General features: G+C 45.0%; 1 protein-coding gene across 1 annotated transcript in view; it reads right to left on the bottom strand.

Moving 5' to 3' along the window:
- Positions 1–19,128, bottom strand: part of LOC141126762 (transient receptor potential cation channel subfamily M member 2-like) — a 216,994-nt gene that overhangs the window by 60,506 nt on the left and 137,360 nt on the right. The window contains exons 23-24 of the mRNA XM_073612743.1: positions 18,667–18,799; positions 10,232–10,319 (exon numbers count right to left, since the gene is read on the bottom strand). Coding sequence (XP_073468844.1) covers positions 10,232–10,319; positions 18,667–18,799 — 221 coding nt within the window. The remainder of the gene's footprint in view (positions 1–10,231; positions 10,320–18,666; positions 18,800–19,128) is intronic.

Raw genomic sequence — 19,128 nt, 5'->3', positions numbered from 1 at the left:
GAAATAACAAAATCACAGTCTCCTTTGTCTCTACAGACTTTGGCTTCAATAGGACCATAAAGAGGGCTGGAAGATCAGGCCTTGCAACAGCAGGTCATGAGGATCCAAAAGGACCCAAGGACAGTCAACTCACATGTACACAATGTTGGAATACCCTGTTCTCCTGGGCCAAACAAGGGTGACCTGAAACACAGGGATTCCCTCCACCCAAATTCTGCAAGGCAGTCAGGGAAAAAGCTGCAGTGGAGAGAAAGCATAGATCGTGGAGAACTGGTCCCAAGGCATCACCAGTGCGTCTACCGCAAGAGCCTGAGGATCCTGTAGCTGAGCCTATAACCTATTAGCTGCCTCATGGTGAACTAAAGAAGGGTTTATAGAGAGCAGACACTGCATGAAAGTGGATTATACATATCAAAAGCAATTAAGTATAAGGCTGACCGCAGGTCAGCCTGTTTTTGTAGGCGGAGTCAGGCTGCATAAAGCCGGCCCGCCTCTGCCTCTGTCCTTCATGGTCGTTGGCGCTCGTTCAGCGTCATTCCCGGGCACTGACGTCACTTCCGGGTTCGGAACGGGTCTCGTGTCTCAGCTCGGCGTTCTCTCGTAGTCGGTAGAAGGGCAGGTAAGGGGAGTCTCGGCTTCCCTTCTTGGTCACCCCACGAGGGGTAGTGTCACTGGGGGGTGGTGTGGATGGGTAGCGGGGATTGTGCTATATACTGTGTCATTTGTTTTTATGAAATTATGAAATTATGGCAGGTATGGTGATCTGGTTTGGGGTTTGCAGCTGGTTTCATGTCAGGACGGTAGATTCAGGAGCTGGCTGGAGGGGGGCAGTGAAGGATGGACAGCTTCACTGGGACACTCGGTTCAATGTTTATAGATTGCTGTGTCTGGTATTCTGGGCAAGAGGATAAAAAAAAAAAAAAAAAAGCTTTATAAATGAAAACCTCACGTGGCTATTTTTTCTTCTATAGTAGTTTTCCACTTTGCAGCAAGGCAGGATTCTGTTTGGTGTCTCCCTGGCAGTTCAGGTATGTATGATGGGGTATTATTGCATTTTTAGCAGGTCTCGTTTTGCTTATTCATGTTCATTATCTGGCACGTACATTGCAATGTTACGCAAGTCCAGGTTTTATACGTGTCATTCATTCTATGTCGTTTCCTGCATACGTCTAATTCATACAATGCACGTTATTCATGTAAATTTACGTTTCAAGTATGCTATTACGTTCCTGGTGAAGTTTACGTTTCTTTTAAGCAATTCACGTTTTTATGGGATTTACGTTATTTAAGGGTTTATGTTTCAAACAATCCGTTTCTTTTAAGCTATTTTACGTTTATTAAATATTACGTTACTAAGCAATTTACGTTATGCAAGCAATTTTACGTTATGTTATGCAATTTTACGTTATTTAAGCAATGTACGTTTTTAAGCAATTTACGCGGTTACGTTCATTTCAGGGTTTTTTAGTTTTCATTTATGCTGTGTTTGTTTTTTTTTTTTTTTTTGCAATTTTCTTTTCATTTAAGTTATTACGTTTCATGACAAGCTGTCATTTACATATGCAATTTAGTTTCTGTTACGTAATTTTACGCAAGTTGTGTCTGTATGCAATTTGCATGCATTTATGCGATTTTCGTTGTCTCATGCAAGGTTCGTTTTTATACAGGATACGTTTTTTCGTGCAACTCATATCTACGGTCAGTCTCGTTTTTAGGAGTTTTGGGGTTTTTGGTGGTACTGATGTTTTCTTATCATGTGTCAGCATCATGCGATGTATGCATTCTCGTGACAGGTGTAATCGCATGGTTTCACGTTCTCATGCTTATTTTCTTTCATACTTTCCTTTTTAATTTTATTTTTTCACGCAGCTGATATTTCTTGGACGTAATTACTTGCATATCACGTGCTGCTTTCAAGTTTTTTTTTTTGTATAGGTTCACGCGCTTTTCTGTTTCCACTGCAGTCACTTGACACGTGGTAATTCATGCAGTACTGAGAAGAGCTTTTTTCTGTCAATTTCTTATCATCTGCATCACATACTTTCACTGCTATTCGGTGCAGGTCTGAGGTTACGGTTTCAATTCCATGACCGGCATGCTCTGTCAGTTCTAGTTGGGTTGTGGGGGGGGGCGGCTTTGTTCACAGGTAAGTCTTGGGTCACTTGTTTTGGTTTCTCAAGTTTATTTTGTTGTTACAGATAATGTCGCAAGCAGCTGATATTGGGGATTTCGTTTCCATCTCGCCTTCTTCAGCAAGGGAGTCGGAACTCGGCAGCGTACAATCTCTCAGAACCTGGACTGTTCCTAGACTCATAGCAGAGCTCCAGCGCAGGGGGATTTCATACCCAGCATCGGCCCGGAAAGCCCAGCTTTTTAGGTTGCTGTTCCCTCGTACAGCTGATTCAAGTGCGGAGCAAGTTACCCTGCGGACTGTGGCTGCTTCTTTGGCTGAGATCCATACTACCCTCAGTTCTCTGGCCACGTCTTGCCATGAGTTGCGTAGTAGGGTGGAGGTTTTAGAGAATCAGCCGAGTCCGGTTTCTGCAGCAGCAGCAGCTGGCCCGGTGGCTCTAGCTGATTCTGGGTCCTCCTCGATACCCGGGCCGGTTTCGGTTGGTCCAGGTAATAATTTGTGTGCTCCCTCTGTTAACCCAGCACATTTTATTCCGGCTAATATTAGGAAGGACATTCTTGAAGGGAAGGATGTCAACCTGGCATCTTTATTAATTGCTGCTCATGATGTTGCGGACAATAGGTCCTACGCTTGTGGGGATGTTTCGGTGGTTGTGAAGACCAGGGATCACAGACTTAGTCGCAAGTTGTCTATCCCTGAGTTTGTTCTGGCCTTTAGTCTGTACAGAGATGTAATCTGCTCTGTTACTCCACTTAGGAGGGAAGAGTTGGACCTGTACCTGTATACGGTGGTTGAGTTAGGCCATAAGTATGGGGGGTCCTATTTTTATGATTATCACCGGTCCTTTTCCGCTAAAGCTGCGGCCCGTTTTGCTCAATTTCAGGTGGTGACGGTTTGGAGCAACATGGATACCGAGTTGTTTTGCCGGCATTTCGCCGGGCTCAGGTCTCCAGTTTGTGCTTCTTGTCAATCTTCTTCACACACGGCATATTGGTGCCCCAATTGGGAGGTTCCTGCAGTACCCAGTACGTCCAGGGGGTCAGGTTTGATGCTCCCTTCCTCAGGTCATCCAGCCCCGTTGGATAAGTTAGGCCGTCCCATTCATTTTCTGGGGAAATCCCAGATTTGCAATAACTACAACCTTGGGGTATGCAATTTTAGTCAATGCCGGTTGCTGCATATCTGTACTGGGTGTTTCAGGGCTCACCCCAAGTCAGCCTGTTCACTTAAACAGAGTAAAACGTCATGACTAAGCCGTATCAATGTTCCTTTTTTGCAGGAGTGTTTAGCTGCTCACCCGTCACCTTCTTGGAGCGATTTTTTGGTCAGGGGTTTCATTGAGGGTTTCCACACAGGGTTTGTCTCCTTACCTTCTGATAGTTATGAGTGTAAAAACCTTAGGTCATCTACTGTAGATACTGTAGCGGTAGATTTGCTATTACAGTCAGAACTGGATAAGGGGTTTGTCATCGGGCCTTTTACTTCCCCTCCCTTCCAGGTATGGAGGGTTAACCCTCTGGGGCTTGTTAGAGGGAAATTTTCAAATAAACCACGTTTAATTTATGACTTGTCTGCTCCTCATTGTTCGCATGTTGCTAGCCTCAACTCTTTGATCCCGGCAGAAGAGTTTTCTCTCAAATATGCTTCAGTGGATCAAGCTATTCAGTCCATTATTGAGGTGGGCTCAGGAGCTTGGTTGTCCAAGGCAGATATTGCGGATGCTTTTAAGCTTCTGCCTATTCTGCCGTCTCTTTGGCAATGGCATGGTATCAAATGGAAAGGGGTTTATTATTTTGCCACCAAGCTTACATTTGGGTCTAGAAGTAGCCCTTGGTTGTTCAATGTTTTTGCTCAGGCCCTTAACTGGATTCTCACGTTCAGGGAGAATTGTCATAAGGTGATCCATTATTTAGACGATTTTCTCCTCATTGAAGGTGGTGAGCAAGTCCCTTCTGACTTGCGGAAACTTACTTCACTTTTCTCGGCACTTAACATACCACTGTCTGTCAATAAGATGGAAGGTCCAGTTACCAGACTTACGTTCTTGGGTATTACGCTGGATTCACAATCTATGCAGGCCAGTCTTCCCATAGATAAGCTGGTGAGAATCAGAGATTGCATCCATGCGTTTACAGTCTCCAGAGTCTGTACCAGGGTGGAATTACAGTCACTTCTCGGTATGTTAAATTTTGCGATGAGGATCATTCCCCAGGGGAGAGCTTTCATATCTAGATTGTTAGCTTTGTTGCCTTCGGCCCCCAACCCTGATGCTCAGGTGTTCCTGGATTCTGCTGCACTTGCTGACCTTCTGATGTGGGATGAGTTCTTGCAACATTGGAATGGGGTAGCGATGTTTATCCCGGCTGTGTCTAATTCCTCTCCTCAAGTTTTCACAGACGCAGCGGCCACCAAGGGCTATGCAGCCATTTTTGGTTCCCATTGGATAGCGGGATCCTGGTCGGACGAGGTTTTGGCAATTCCTCGGTTCACTGAGACTTCGGCTTTGTTCGAAGTATATCCCATAGTGGCAGCCGCTCAGGTATGGGGGCATTTATGGGCAGGTCAGACAGTAGTTTTTTCTACTGATAATCAAGCAATCTCTGAGGTTATCAGTAGTGGCAGATCCAGATCCTTGCTGATCATGAGATTTGTTCGTAGGCTCATTTGGTTATCTCTTCATTTTAATTTTCACATCCATGGTAGATTCATTAATGGTATAGATAATATAGCGGCCGATGCTTTGTCCCGGTTTAATTACCCGTTATTTTTTCAGCAGGTCCCGGAAGCAGACGCTTACGCCACACCGTCCCCGCAGTTCCAACAATTGGTGATGGACTAGACTCTCATTGGCTTGAAGCGGTTAATTTAATCAACAGTTCTTTATCTCTGAATACCAGGAAGGCCTATGCCACAGCTTGGAGGGTCTTTCAGGCCTTCCAGGCAAAATTTCCTTGCTTAGACAGTTACAATATCCAGTACCTACTTGCTTTCACCGCTTTTTGCCACTCTCAACTTAAACTGGCCCATGGTACTATTAGGACATATTTGGCTGGTATTCAACACTTTATGTTGTTAGAAGACCCTAATAGGCCCTCCATATTGTCAGCTCATCCTATCAGAGCCATCCTCAAAGGAATCCAGAAAGGTAGGCCTCCTAGCAGGCTAAGTAGACTTCCCATAACTGGTCACATTTTCCGGAACATGTCTGATATTCTCTCTAGATCACCTTTTGGGTGCTTACCAAGCTTGGTGCTTAAAGCAGCAATTTATCTGGCTTTTTTCGGGTTTTTAAGGCCAGGGGAATTTGCGCAGTCTGGTACAGGGTCTCGCATACTTCTGGCCAATCAGTTGGTCAGGCACCCAGGTTATTTTTGTTTACATTTACATGCGTGCAAGACACAGCAAACAGGAGGCGGTACGGACATTAGGTTTTTTGAGACTGGGAAGGCATGGTGCCCGGTATCAGTATTAGATCAGTTAGTCAGGGCTACGGCTGATAAACCTAGGGATGGGCCTCTGTTGCCTTTCCCTTGTGCTCCCCTCTCTGTAGCTCAATTCACTCTACATTGTCGTATCCTTTGGGCTAACCTGGGTTTGGACCCAAAGTCATACTCTGGTCATTCATTTAGGATAGGAGCAGCTTCTGCAGCTTCACGTCAGGGGGTCCCTGCTCATGTCATAAAGAAGTTAGGCAGGTGGAGGTCAGATTGCTTTTCTAGGTATATTCCAGATCCTGTCTTGGAAATGTCGCAGGCTTTTGTCAATTTAACTGATTAAATGTGATTCAGTGTACAATAAAACTTTTGTTAACTTTCATCCTACTGTTTTATTTTTGCCCCCTTTTAGGCATACTGACCACGTGACCACGGCACACCTCAGGTCAAAGTTTTTGTTTAGGTTTGTTTAACTCTTCACTATCACAGGCTGACTCCGAGTACAAGTATAAGGCTGACCGCAGGTCAGCCTGTTTTTGTAGGCGGAGTCAGGCTGCATAAAGCCGGCCCGCCTCTGCCTCTGTCCTTCATGGTCGTTGGCGCTCGTTCCCCACCCACCCATTCCCCTTTCTTTATTTCAATTGATTTCTTTCTCTTCTCATACTTGGGTATGCCCCCTTTTAGGCATACTGACCACGTGACCACGGCACACCTCAGGTCAAAGTTTTTGTTTAGGTTTGTTTAACTCTTCACTATCACAGGCTGACTCCGAGTACAAATATGAGAAGGTGAAGTGTGCAAATAAAATAAATGTAGCAGTTGGGAAATTTCTAATATATCAAACATAGTTTATGTTTTTTAACTGTGCTCTTGAGTTATGTTAAATAACTATTGTACTCCATGACAACTTTTTACCCACAGACACCAATTTTATCACCGTGAACTGGGGAAGTGGCAATTGACCCTAGGTTAACACCTCTGCATTTTTTAATGCATTTTACAGTTTGCAGAAACGCACTAAAGTCCATTTAACATGGTTTCCTATGGTACAGGTTCAGATCTATGCGTTTTGTGGCTGGTGCGTTTTGGAAAGGGACTTTTTTCCCTGAGTTTTGCGTGTATTAGACTTCAATGGAATCACACCAGAAATGCAAGTGTTGTGTTTGTGATGCAATTTTTGATGTGTTTTGCGTTTTGCAGTTTTTATTTTTCCGTTTAAAACACTGTATATAGCTGGTTGCTAAGGAGGGGGCCGGGAAGCCATGACGTCACAAGGGGCGGGCTCTCTGGGCATCGTCATTGGATGGCCACGCCCCATGGCTATATAAGAGGTGTCGAACAGCGGGGGGACATCCCAATGAAGAAGGACAGCTTCAGGACAAGAACAGCTTTTTTGTTTTTTAGCGGGTAACCGGCAGCGAGGAAGACGGCAGCGAGGAAGAAGACAGCACAAGAAGAAGACGACATCGGGAGATGACAGCACTGGGAGATGACGGCACCAGGAGATGATGGCTCCGGGCTTCCTATTTAATAAAGGATTTGTCAAAAACCGGCTCTTGTATTTTGTTAACATCTCAATTTTTTTTGGTGAATGGGTAGGGGTACGATGTACGCGATACCCATTCACATAGGGGGACTGAAATCTGGGGACCCCAACAACCAAAGGCCAGGGTTGTCGGGAAGAGGCCCTTGTCCTCATCGACATGAGGGCAAGGTGCTTTGGGGTGGGGGGTGCAGAGCCCCTCCTGCCCCAAAGCACCCACCCCCCCATGTCGAGGGCATGGGGCCTGGTATTGTTCGGGGGGGGTGCTTGCTCGTCCCCTCCCTTTCCTGACCTACCAGACTGCATGCTTGGATAAGGGTTTGGTATGGATTTTGGGGGGGCCCACGCCATTTAAAAAAAAAAAAATTGGCGTGTGGGGTTTTTTTTTGCCAGCAATTTTTTTTTTAAATTCAGCTTTCAGCAGGGAAGCCCACTGACAGCTGATGACTCATCGGTTGTTAAGGATGCAGCACCCGTCCCCCTCCTTAGCAACCAGCCATGGGTGTCCACAGAAATTTTTCAGGGGGTCATCAATTTAAGGTCACCCATGCTCCATCCCTTTTCGACAATGTCATGAAGGGGAGGGGCGAGCTATATGGGCGCAACACCATCTATATTATAATTATTATACAGGATTTATATAGCACCAACAGTTTACGCAGTGCTTTACAATATAAAAAGGAGGCAATACAGTTATAATACAATAAAATACAAAAGGATTAAGAGGGCCCTACTCAGAAGAGCTTACAATCTAATAGGGTGGGGCAGGTGGTACAAAAGGTAACTGTAGGGAATGAGCTGATGGAAGTGGTAGAAGATTTGTTGGAGATGTGATAGGCTTTCCTGAAGAGATGAGTTTTTGGGGATGGCCTGAAGGTAGCAAGAGTAGGGGATAACCGGACAGGTGGAGGTAGGGACTTCCAGAGGATGTGAGAAGCTCTGGAGAAATCCTGGAGATGAGCATGGTAGGAGGAGACGAGAGAGCTTGAGAGAAGGAGGTCTTGAGAAGAGCGGAGAGGATGGTTTGGGTGATATTTGGAGACAAGATTGGTGATGTAGCTCGGGGCAGAGTTGTGAATGGCTTTGTATGTTGTGGTTAGATATGGGCACAATAGCAGCTATGTGGGCACAATAGCAGTTATATGAACACAATAGCATAAAGATGCTATTGTGTCCATATAACACCTATTATGTCCATCTAACTCCTATTGCTTTCATATAACTCCAGTCCTATTGTGGCCATACAATGCTAGTACTGTCTGTCTCCTATTGTGCCCACACTGCCCAGTGAGACTGACCTGTAGCGCTGCTGTGAATCCCACGGGCCCATGGCTATAAGGACTTGGAGACCAGGAGGCGGAGTGATATCAACAACAGCACTGCACAGCATTAAGAATGAGCTCCGGCGTGTTCACACAGCCCACGTGCAGAGCCCGTCAGGAAGTCGGCACTGCACTAATCACAAGCAGTGAGACATTTCCCGATCTCTGCAGCCGCGCATTGGGACAATGTCTCACTGCCTGTGATTAGCGCAGCGCAATGCCGACTTCCTGGCGGGCTCTGCATGTGGACTGTGCAAACACGCTGGAGCTCATCCTTACACAGCATGCCTGAAATTCCAGTCGGAAGCCGGAACTATAGAAGAGGCATCGGCTTATGCAGCCGACAGATGCCTCCACGAACTGTTGCTTCGGGGGGTGAGGGAGGGACGGTCTCTCAGACAGTGTCAGAGAGTCAAATGTCACTGTCAGAGAGAGGGAGAGCAGAGCAGACTCAGAAAAAAGTCAGTGGCGGACTCTGCAAGGACTGCACAGTGTCGTCACTAGGGTTGGTGTCACCTGGTGCGATAAAACGTGGTGTCACCCCCCCCCATATTTTTGGGCCGGCAACTCAACGTTGGAGCTCGTTGGTACACGTTGCGGTGGTCAATAAAGTCAGTATTACATCTAGAGGATAGCAGATTAGGCAGTTCCTAATGGCTCACTCCCTAGGATAAGTAATGATAATGGCCGACAGCCCCTCTTACCAGACCCAGCGAAACAGCAGCAGTGATCTCTCCGGCTGGACATTTGCTCACTCTGGGTTGCCCTGGGTGACTCTGGTCGGTAGAGTAGCATGTCAGTACCCTGGCAATGGCTCAGTCTTTCTTTCTCTGGTGGTGCGGGTGCAGCGTGGCTCTCTCTGGTGGTGTGGGTGCAGCGTGGCTCTATTTGGTGGTGCTGGGGCCATTAGTTCCCCCAGCACAGTCCTCTCTTTCTTTTTCCATGTCTCCTGTAGCTGCTACAGTGTAGCATTCACTCCCTCAGCTTGTTTCCGGGTTCTCTCTTTTCCCCCCAGCAGAGTGCATGCTGGCGGCTGTAGCCTGCTCCCTGTGTAGTACAATTAAGCCACTAATCTCCGGGACTACATTTCCAATGATGCCCCTCTAGCTTCTTCTGAATGGCCTTCCGTTGTGGCCAATGGGGAGGGAAGAAGAGTGGGCAGGAAGCTTTCTCTTCTCCTGTGCTGCCAACATGAGAAAGGAAGGGGAAACCTTCTGACAGCGGCCCACAACTCTCCCCTATCACAGTGCCGCTGCCTGTCACCGCTTCACATACGGTGGGGGGGCTCCACAGCACCCGCTACATCAGCTTCCTTGATGGCGTCACCCGGGTGTGGTCACCCCCCCGCACCCCCAGAGCGAGGCCACTGGGACCACACACCTTGACAATTCCAGGGGGGGGCACTCGCCCCCCTTTGCCCCTACCTGCGGACACCCATGCAACCAGCTATATACAGTGTGTTTAAAGAGAGGAAAAAAAAGGTAAAATGCAAAATGCATGAAAACTGCATGCAAAAAATGCATAAAAGACGAGGGTTTAAAAACGCAAAAAGCACTGCAAAATGTACCTGAAAAATGCATTAAGCGCGGCCAGATAGATGTGAACCTAGACTCAAAGCTACGAAATGCGTTTTATTCAGTGAAATAGAGTCATTGGATGTCTTATTAAATCAGATGATTCTGCCAATTACTACTACTGGCAGGGTTTTCTTGTGCTGACTCCACTTACCAACCCCATCACGATGAACTATTAGAGGGGAGCATACACTGGACTGTAGAGAAGAACTGAGGTATATTACCTGTTTCTCCAGCTCAGTCAGCCTTCCCTCCAGCTGGTATCCCTCGCTGCCCTTCTCAAATTTCATCAGACGCAGCACAGAGGAGACACTGCATTAGGCACAAATATGACATGTCAGGAATACATTATATAACATAAATGTAAAATGGTATGCTATTTCCGATATTCTTTTTATACAATAGTATTACAGACAGTCTTGTGTGCAGATGAAGGGGTAGACAACTGTTACCTGACCAGACTGTTGGCTGTAGAATCAGAATAGACAGGGTATCTTAGATGGAAGGCAGCAGACTGCCTATTGTGACACTCTTTTTTTTAAAGATCACAGGGAATATATATTATGTCTAATAAAATACAAAATATTAGTCGCAAATAGATACAAATAGTTCATTTTCTCAGTGCACATTATGGACTATGTGTGTATATAAAATGGTAGGAGTCCATTGAACAGGACCACTTGGTGACCAACAAAAAGGTTATATGGGGCCTGCTTGCAGCAGCCATGTGGTGAAAGGACTTGTTGCAACTGCACTGATGCGCTGGTATTAGAAATCCTATCCCTGACCCAGTCTTTAGAACCGACTAGTCCATATAACCCATGGCCATTTCAGAAGGCAGAACCTCTTATCCCAGCAGGAGAGGTGACATCCCCCCCACAGAGGAGTGGCCAAGGGTTAGATTCCAGCCTACAACCATACCTTTAAAAATTGAGAAGCATGTAATATGGACTTTGTATTAGCCTGTTCTGAACACAGCCGATTGCTAAGTTGGTGTGCTCCCACTGGCAGGATAAACTGTACTGTAAAAATATTTCAGTTTTTCTCCACTTTTATTTGATAGTCAAATTCTGTTTGCCCTTTTTTCTTTTTTACTTGTAACTGTATAATTGTACATATTTTTATGCACTGCTCTAACCAGTGGCGTTGGGGGGGGCTGGAGCCCTGGATGGGTCTCAGGCATGCACCATAACGTCGTTTCGCCCAGTCGTGCCATTCTGCGGCAGCTGGTCGGCAAGTGGTTAATGGTAGGTTACTTCCATGGGCCGGTAGGCGCACCTCTATATCTGTTGCCTATTGCGTGCTTTCATGCTGTCAAGCATCTTTTTAACATTGTATAAAGTTTAAATAAATATATATTTTTATCTACTCTTGGTGTATTATGTTCTCAGAGGCATATATAAAGTCCCGTCTCACATATCTGTACTGTCTCTTCTCTTAAAATTTTGGGATGATGCCAGTGAGAACATAATTTGTTTTTCAATGGTTTCACTCTCAGCCCACACTTTTCCAATTATCTTGATAAACTCAATTATTAGAAGGATAGATAGGGCAATTTTTCACAAAGACCATGGCCATCGCCGAACGGCATGTTGTTTACTGGATGCTCGGGTTCAGCACATCATGGATCAAATGGACAGATTGTTGAGTGGGGCTGGGGGGGGCCCAAGATGTCATGGCTTGTTATTGGTACCAATGACAAAGTTATAGGAAGATGAAGAGTTCTAAAAAAATATTTCAGGGACTTAGGAGGTACTGTATATTGAAGAAAAGGTCCTCCAGGGTGGTATTCTCAGAAATACTGCCGGTACCTCAAGCCACACAAGAGAGGCAGCAAGAGCCTTAAAAACTTAACAAGTGGCTGAGGAATAGATGCAGAAAGGAGGGTTTCAGTCAGTTACCAGCTCTATAGCAGGGAAGAACTGCACCTAAATGGGGAGGTTGCAGCTCTGTTGGGGGGAAGGATGGCTGAAAGGTTAGATGAACTTTTAAACTAGGTGATAGAAGAGGGATCAGAGGAAGACTTTCCAGCTAGTGAACAAAAAACAAAAGCAGAAAAAGAGCTACTGTAGTCAGCCAAGGATAAAGTTGGATCTGAACCTCTTAGCAGTGGTGTGGCACTTCAATTTCAACTCCTTTTACATCACTGTGGCCAGTGTAACTGGGGTACCGAAGACCAACATGTGTGGGCTGGTAAAATGTTACTGCAGCCTCGTAACAAACAGGGGTAAAATAGTATATGGCTGTACGAAACAGGTATGATCACTAATGCTAGAAGTTTGTTGCACAAAATGGAGGAACTGGAACTACTGATATATAAGAAGAATTTAGACTTTGCAGGAGTAACAGAGACCTGGTTTGACAGCTTACATGACTGGCTCGTGACTATCCAGGGGTACTCCCTGTATCAAAAAGGACAGGGTAGGTAGTGGGGGGGGGGGGGTGAGCATGTACATCAAGAATAATTTGCTGGTGAACACGAGGGATGAATTGGGCAATGGAGGAGGCTGGATCCTTGTGGGAAGGGAAGAAACAAAAGGGTAAATTATAGTGGGTGTATTCTACAGGCCCCCTACCCTGAAGGAAGAAGAGGAGACTGATCTCCTTTCACAGTTAGAAATGGCGGTGAGGCAGGACAATGTAGTCATCATGGGGGAGTTCAGTTATCCACATATTGACTGGGCAGATGGAACTGCTCACTCTTCTAAGGCTTGGCACTTCTTACATTTCTTGAGGGACAATTTATTTGTCAGTTGGTAGATGCCCCAACTAGAAGCAAGGCTCTGCTGGACCTATTAATCAAAAACAACCCAGAGGTGATAGTGGATGTGGAAGTAAGGGATACCTTGTAAAACAGCGATCGCAGGGCAGTTACGTTCACTGTGAATCACAGGAAAAGCAGAAATGATGGTAGGACAAGCACTTTACATTTCAAGAGAGCCAACTTTACCAAACTGCGCTTAATATTTCATGACAATAATTGGGAAGATATTCTAGAAACAAAAGACACAGGGGAAAAATATGGAGCGCTTTAAGAACATTTTAGGCAATGGCAACAAATATAAAAGAACTAGGGTTAAACCTGGGTGGCCTAATTCAAGCGTAAAAAGGTACATTAAAGAGAAAAAAACTGTCCTTTAAAAAAATATGAGGCAGAGGCGACACCGTCAACATTCCGGCACTACAAAGATTGCAATAAAAATTGTAAGAGCGCGATCAGGGCAGTGAAAATAGACCACAAGAGACACAGAAGAAGTCGAATGCATTAAAGACATTTTCCTCAGTTTTTACTATGAAAAAGGAGGGGAATAATGGACAAGATGGTATTGTTAGCAACACAGCAAGGAGTGTGTGCCCTTGTGGCTAAGAGAACCCAGTGTTCTAAAAAGACTAGAAAATCGTAAAGTGAACAAATCACTAGGACCAGAGGATTTAAACCTGAGAGTCCTCAAAGAACTTAGCCAGGTCATTACCAGACCATTATTTATAATCTTCAAGGAAAGCTTAATGACCAGAATGGTACCAGCCGATTGGCGAAAAGCTAACGTGGTACCAATATTCAATAATGGTCCGAGATGCATACCTGGAAACTATAGGCCATTCAGTCTAACATGACTAGTTTGTAAACTATTGGAGAGGATGATAAGGGACCATATCCAAGAATTTGCTGATAAGAATACTATCATTAGTAGTAATCAGAATGGATTTATGAAAGATTTTTCTTGCCAGACCAACCTATTAACATTCTATGAGGAAATGAGTTGTAATCTGGTATAAAGGAAGGCCTAAGTATGTAGTGTATCTAGACACCACCAAAGCTTTTTACAGAGCCCCATAAATGCTTACTTCACAAATTGAGATCTGCTGGCATTGATGATAGTTTATGTACAGTACCTGGATAGAAAACTGGTTACAGGGGATGTGTACAAAGAGCGGTGATAAATGGTGTATCTTCTGAATGGTCTGGAGTTATCAGTGGGGTACCCCAGGGCTCTGTTCTGGGACCAATTCTGTTTAACTTGTTCATAAATGATATAGAGGTTGAGACAAAGAGTTCAATCTCAGTATTTGCTGATGATACAAAGCTAAGCAGGGAAATAACTTCACAACAGGATAAAGCAAGTTTATAGGAAGACCTCAATAAAATAGAGGGGTGTGCAAACACATGGCAAATGAGGTTCAATATAGGGAAATGTAAAGTAATGCACTTGGGAGCTAAAAATATGAATGCAAGTTACACACTAGGGGGAGAACGTCTGGGGGAATTGAGGATGGAAAAAAAGATCTGGGGGTCCTAATTGATGACAGCCTCAGCAATAGCATGCAATGCCAAGCTGCAGAAAGCAAGGCCAGTAGAATATTAGCATGCAATAAAAAGGGTATTTACTAAAGAGATAAGACTATAATTCTACCAATTTACAAAATTCTGGTTCGGCCACATCTGGAGTAAGCCATCCAGTTCTGGTCACCAGTCCTTAAGAAGGATGTGTTGGAACTGGGAAGAGTCCACAGAAGGGCAGCAAAACTAATAAGGGGATTGGAGTATCTGTTATTAGGAACGACTACAAACATCAAACCTATTTTCCCTGGAGAAGATGGACATTATAGGGATATGATAGCGATATGAAAATATATTAATAGTGATTCCAGCGTAGGGAGGAAACTATTCAGTCTTAAGTTGCTCAAGAAGACACATGGCCACTCAATGAAGTTGGAGGAGAATCGGTTTACTACGTAAGGGTTTCTTTGCTGCTAGAGCAGTAAGGCTGTGGACCTCGCTTCCACAATCTGTGGTTTCAGTGGGTAATGTCACTAATTTCAACAAACTTTTAGATGGGCATCTTATTGAACACAACATACCAGGATATAAGTGGTAGAGATATAAATATATATACACACACGTTGAACTGGATGGACTGGTGTCTTTATTCAACCATACCAATGTAATAAATGGCTCCTAGGTACTAAACTAAGACCTCATATTCCTAAAGAGATTGTTGCTAATGTCTGTATGCTCGGTCTAAGCTTGTTGTTAATCTGTATGCACTTGCACTGTGTCTGCTAATTGCATGCAGAATGTCTGTGAGTGTATGCTTGCCTAGTGAATCTGTCAGCTGACAAATTGACAAATCTTAGAAGTGAATTATAGTTACTTAGCTGCTCCTCAACCCTTATGCTGCGTACACACGAGCGGTTTTGCCATCGGAATAAACTCTGAAGGTTTCTCTGACAGAATTCCGCTCAAGCTGTCTTGCATACACACGTTCACACCAAGTTCTGACCGTCAAGAACGCGGTGACTTACAAAACGTACGACGAGACAACATGTACAACGTCTTGTACTTACTTCAGAGCATGCATCATTTTTGGTACGTCGGAACAGCATACAGAGGAGCGGTTTTCCCGATAGGAAGAATATAGTACATGTTCTCTATCTAAGTCCGTCTGAATTTTCGACAGAAAAAGTCCGATGGGGCATACACACGGTCGAAATATACGATGAAAAGCTCCCATCTGACTTTTTCTGACAGACATTCTGCTCGTGTGTACGCGGCATTAGAATGCACCAGATTGCATGTATGATTTGTATCTGCTGTTGTGGCCAGCAAGCTAGATCGAGTGAAGTCCATCTCAGTGATGTCTAGGGGTATCGTGGGGCTTTGACAACTGGTTTTACCTGTTCAAAGTAAGTCTACCCTCATTCCTCCTCCACCAAAAAAGGTCCTTTCCTCGTTTAGCTGGGGCACATGTCCTGGCAGCAAACATGTTAATAAAGACAGGGGCATACAGTAGGGACAGAAAGTATTCAGACCCCCTTAAATTTTTTACTTTGTTATATTGCAGCCATTTGCTAAAATCATTTAAGTTCATTTTTTTCCTCATTAATGTACACACAGCACCCAATATTGACAGAAAAATACAGAATTGTTGACATTTTTGCAGATTTATTAAAAAAGAAAAACTGAAATATCACACGGTCCTAAGTATTCAGACCCTTTGCTGTGACACTCATATATTTAACTCAGGTGCTATCCATTTGTTCTGATCATCCTTGAGATGGTTCTACACCTTCATTTGAGTCCAGCTGTGTTTGATTATACTGATTGGACTTGATTAGGAAAGCCACACACCTGTCTATATAAGACCTTACAGCTCACAGTGCATGTCAGAGCAAATGAGAATCATGAGGGCAAAGGAACTGCCTGAAGAGCTCAGAGACAGAATTGTGGCAAGGCACAGATCTGGCCAAGGTTACAAAAAAATTCTGCTGCACTTAAGGTTCCAAAGAGCACAGTGGCCTCCATAATCCTTAAATGGAAGACGTTTGGGATGACCAGAACCCTTCCTAGAACTGGCTGTCCGACCAAGCTGAGCTATCGGGGGAGAAGAGCCTTGGTGAGAAAGCTAAACAAGAATCCAAAGATCACTGTGGCTGAGCTCCAGAGATGCAGTCGGGAGATGGGAGAAAGTTGTAGAAAGTCAACCATCACTGCAGCCCTCCACCAGTTGGAGCTTTATGGCAGAGTGGCCCGACGGAAGCCTCTCCTCAGTGCAAGACACATGAAAGCCCGCATGGAGTTTGTTAAAAAACACCTGAAGGACTCCAAGATGGTGAGAAATAAGATTCTCTGATCTGATGAGACCAAGATAGAACTTTTTGGCCTTAATTCTAAGCGGTATGTGTGGAGAAAACCAGGCACTGCTCATCACCTGTCCAATACAGTCCCAATAGTGAAGCATGGTGGTGGCAGAATCATGCTGTGGGGGGTATTTTTCAGCTGCAGGGACAGGACGACTGGTTGCAATTGAGGGAAAGATGAATGCGGCCAAGTACAGGGATATCCTGAACGAAAACCTTCTCCAGAGTGCTCAGGACCTCAGACTGGGCCGAAGGTTTACCCTCCAACAAGACAATGACCCTAAGCACACAGCTGAAATAACAAAGGAGTTACTTCACAACAACTCCGTGACTGTTCTTGAATGGCCCAGCCAGAGCCCTGACTTAAACCCAATTGAGCATCTCTGGAGAGACCTAAAAATGTCTGTCCACCAACGTTTACCATCCAACCTGACAGAACTGGAAAGGATCTGCAAGGAGGAATGGCAGAGGATCCCCAAATCCAGGTGTGAAAAACTTGTTGCATCTTTCCCAAAAAGACTCATGGCTGTATTAGATCAAAAGGGTGCTTCTACTAAATACTGAGCAAAGGGTCTGAATACTTAGGACCATGTGATATTTCAGTTTTTCTTTTTAATAAATCTGCAAAAATGTCAACAATTCTGTTTTTCTGTCAATATTGGGTGCTGTGTGTACATTAATGAGGAAAAAAATGAACTTAAATAATTTTAGCAAATGGCTGCAATATAACAAAGAGTGAAAAATTTAAGGGGGTCTGAATACTTTCCGTCCCCACTGTAAGTTTGCCCTGGGCCCACCAAGATTGATAGAGCAGGGGGAGGTACCAGATGAGAAAGGACAGGTTAGGGCCGTCCTGCTGTGTATATTACACTCTGATACCCAAGATGGGAAGACCTTATACGGCAGGTAGCTGTGTCATCACTCAATTACCATCCTCCTGTGGAAATACTCCTTTGGTACTTGTAATTGTGAAATTGGCCTTCTGTAAGACCCCTTTCACACTGAGGCGCTTTGCAGGCGCTATAGAGTTAAAAATAGCGCCTGCACAGCGCCCTGAAACAGCGGCTCCATTCACTCCAGTGTGAAAGCCCAAGGGAGCGGTGGAGCGATGCGCTGGCAGGGCGTCAGAAAAAGTCCTGCCAGCAGCTTCTTTGAAGCGCATTAGGAGCAGTGAACTCACCGCTCCTAAAGCGCCCCTGCTCATTGAAAACAACGGGGCAGCGCTGCTATATCGTCCGCAAAGGGCAGCGGCGTTTTGCCGGCGGATTTAACCCCTTTTCAGGGGTTAAAATTGCCCCGCTAGTGGCCGATTAGCGCCACTAAAACAACGGTATAGCGGCGCTAAAAATAGTGCCGCTTTACCGCTGACGCCCCGGGCGGCTCAATGTGAAGGGGTCTTACAGCTGTTCTATCGTGCCCTTCTGATCAGTGCATTGATAGTACAGTGGAACCTCGGATTGCAAGTAACGTGTTTTTTTTTTTTAAATCCTGACTCGCTTGCGAACATTGTTTCGCAAGACAAGCAGGATTCAAGCCTCTGGGGTGTGCAGTCCTGCATTTGGCCAGAGGTGCGGAGGCGCCCGTGGTGCTTGGAGACACTTGGAGACACTTGGAAACACTCGGAAACACTTTGTTCCTGAGTGTCTCTGGGGGTCTCCGAGTGGTCTCCGAGTGTTTCTGAGTGTCTTCGGCGCCACCGCACCTCTGGCCACATGCGGTACCTGTGGAATGGATTATCTGAGTTTCCATTATTTCCTATGGGGAAACTCACTTTGATATACGAGTGCTTTGGATTACAAGCATTCTTCTGGAACGAATTATGCTTGTGCTCGTAAGCCAAGGCATTACTGTACTGTGTAAAATCCTGTTCGACTTAGTACAAGATAAACTTACTATCAATATGGCTTTGTTGTGGTATGTGACATGTTGGGTACATTTTCCTGGACCTCACCTACAACCACTCTCTATAGTTACCCATTAATGTTGCAGCAAGCAGGGCAAGAGAGATAACCAATGTTACCTGTCAGCTGTCTCTTTCACCAGATTCTCCTGGCTATCATTATCTTTCTGTTGCTTCATCTGCTGGTAGTTGTCCTTCATGTAGGACTCCCATGAGAGCAATGAGGCCTCTTGTTCTTTGTCAAGCTCTCGCCCTGTCAGGAGGTAGAAAGTGGCATTCTTCAGTGCAATTATCCAACGTTTTTATTACAATATGACCATAATGTTTGGATGTATTACTTATCTATATGTTGTGTACAATCAAGAAGGAATTGAAATGTTCTAACATATTTTGAGAGGAAGTTGGATGGGATGTGAACATTGGAGGCTGAATGGGGCCTGTGGGCTTCTCTGCTGGACCGTGACTTCTGTATTTAAGATCGGTACAGCAGAAATGCAGGCAGGACAGACAACAGACTACCTATGCTGACTGCAGAGCAGCCAGTAGTAGCCTAGTATACATGAGTGCTGCAAGCTTATGCAG

This window comes from Aquarana catesbeiana, linkage group LG02 (genome assembly GCF_042186555.1).
Source record: "Aquarana catesbeiana isolate 2022-GZ linkage group LG02, ASM4218655v1, whole genome shotgun sequence".
Lineage (NCBI taxonomy): Eukaryota > Metazoa > Chordata > Amphibia > Anura > Ranidae > Aquarana > Aquarana catesbeiana.
This window is presented reverse-complemented; position numbering and strand designations above follow the sequence as displayed.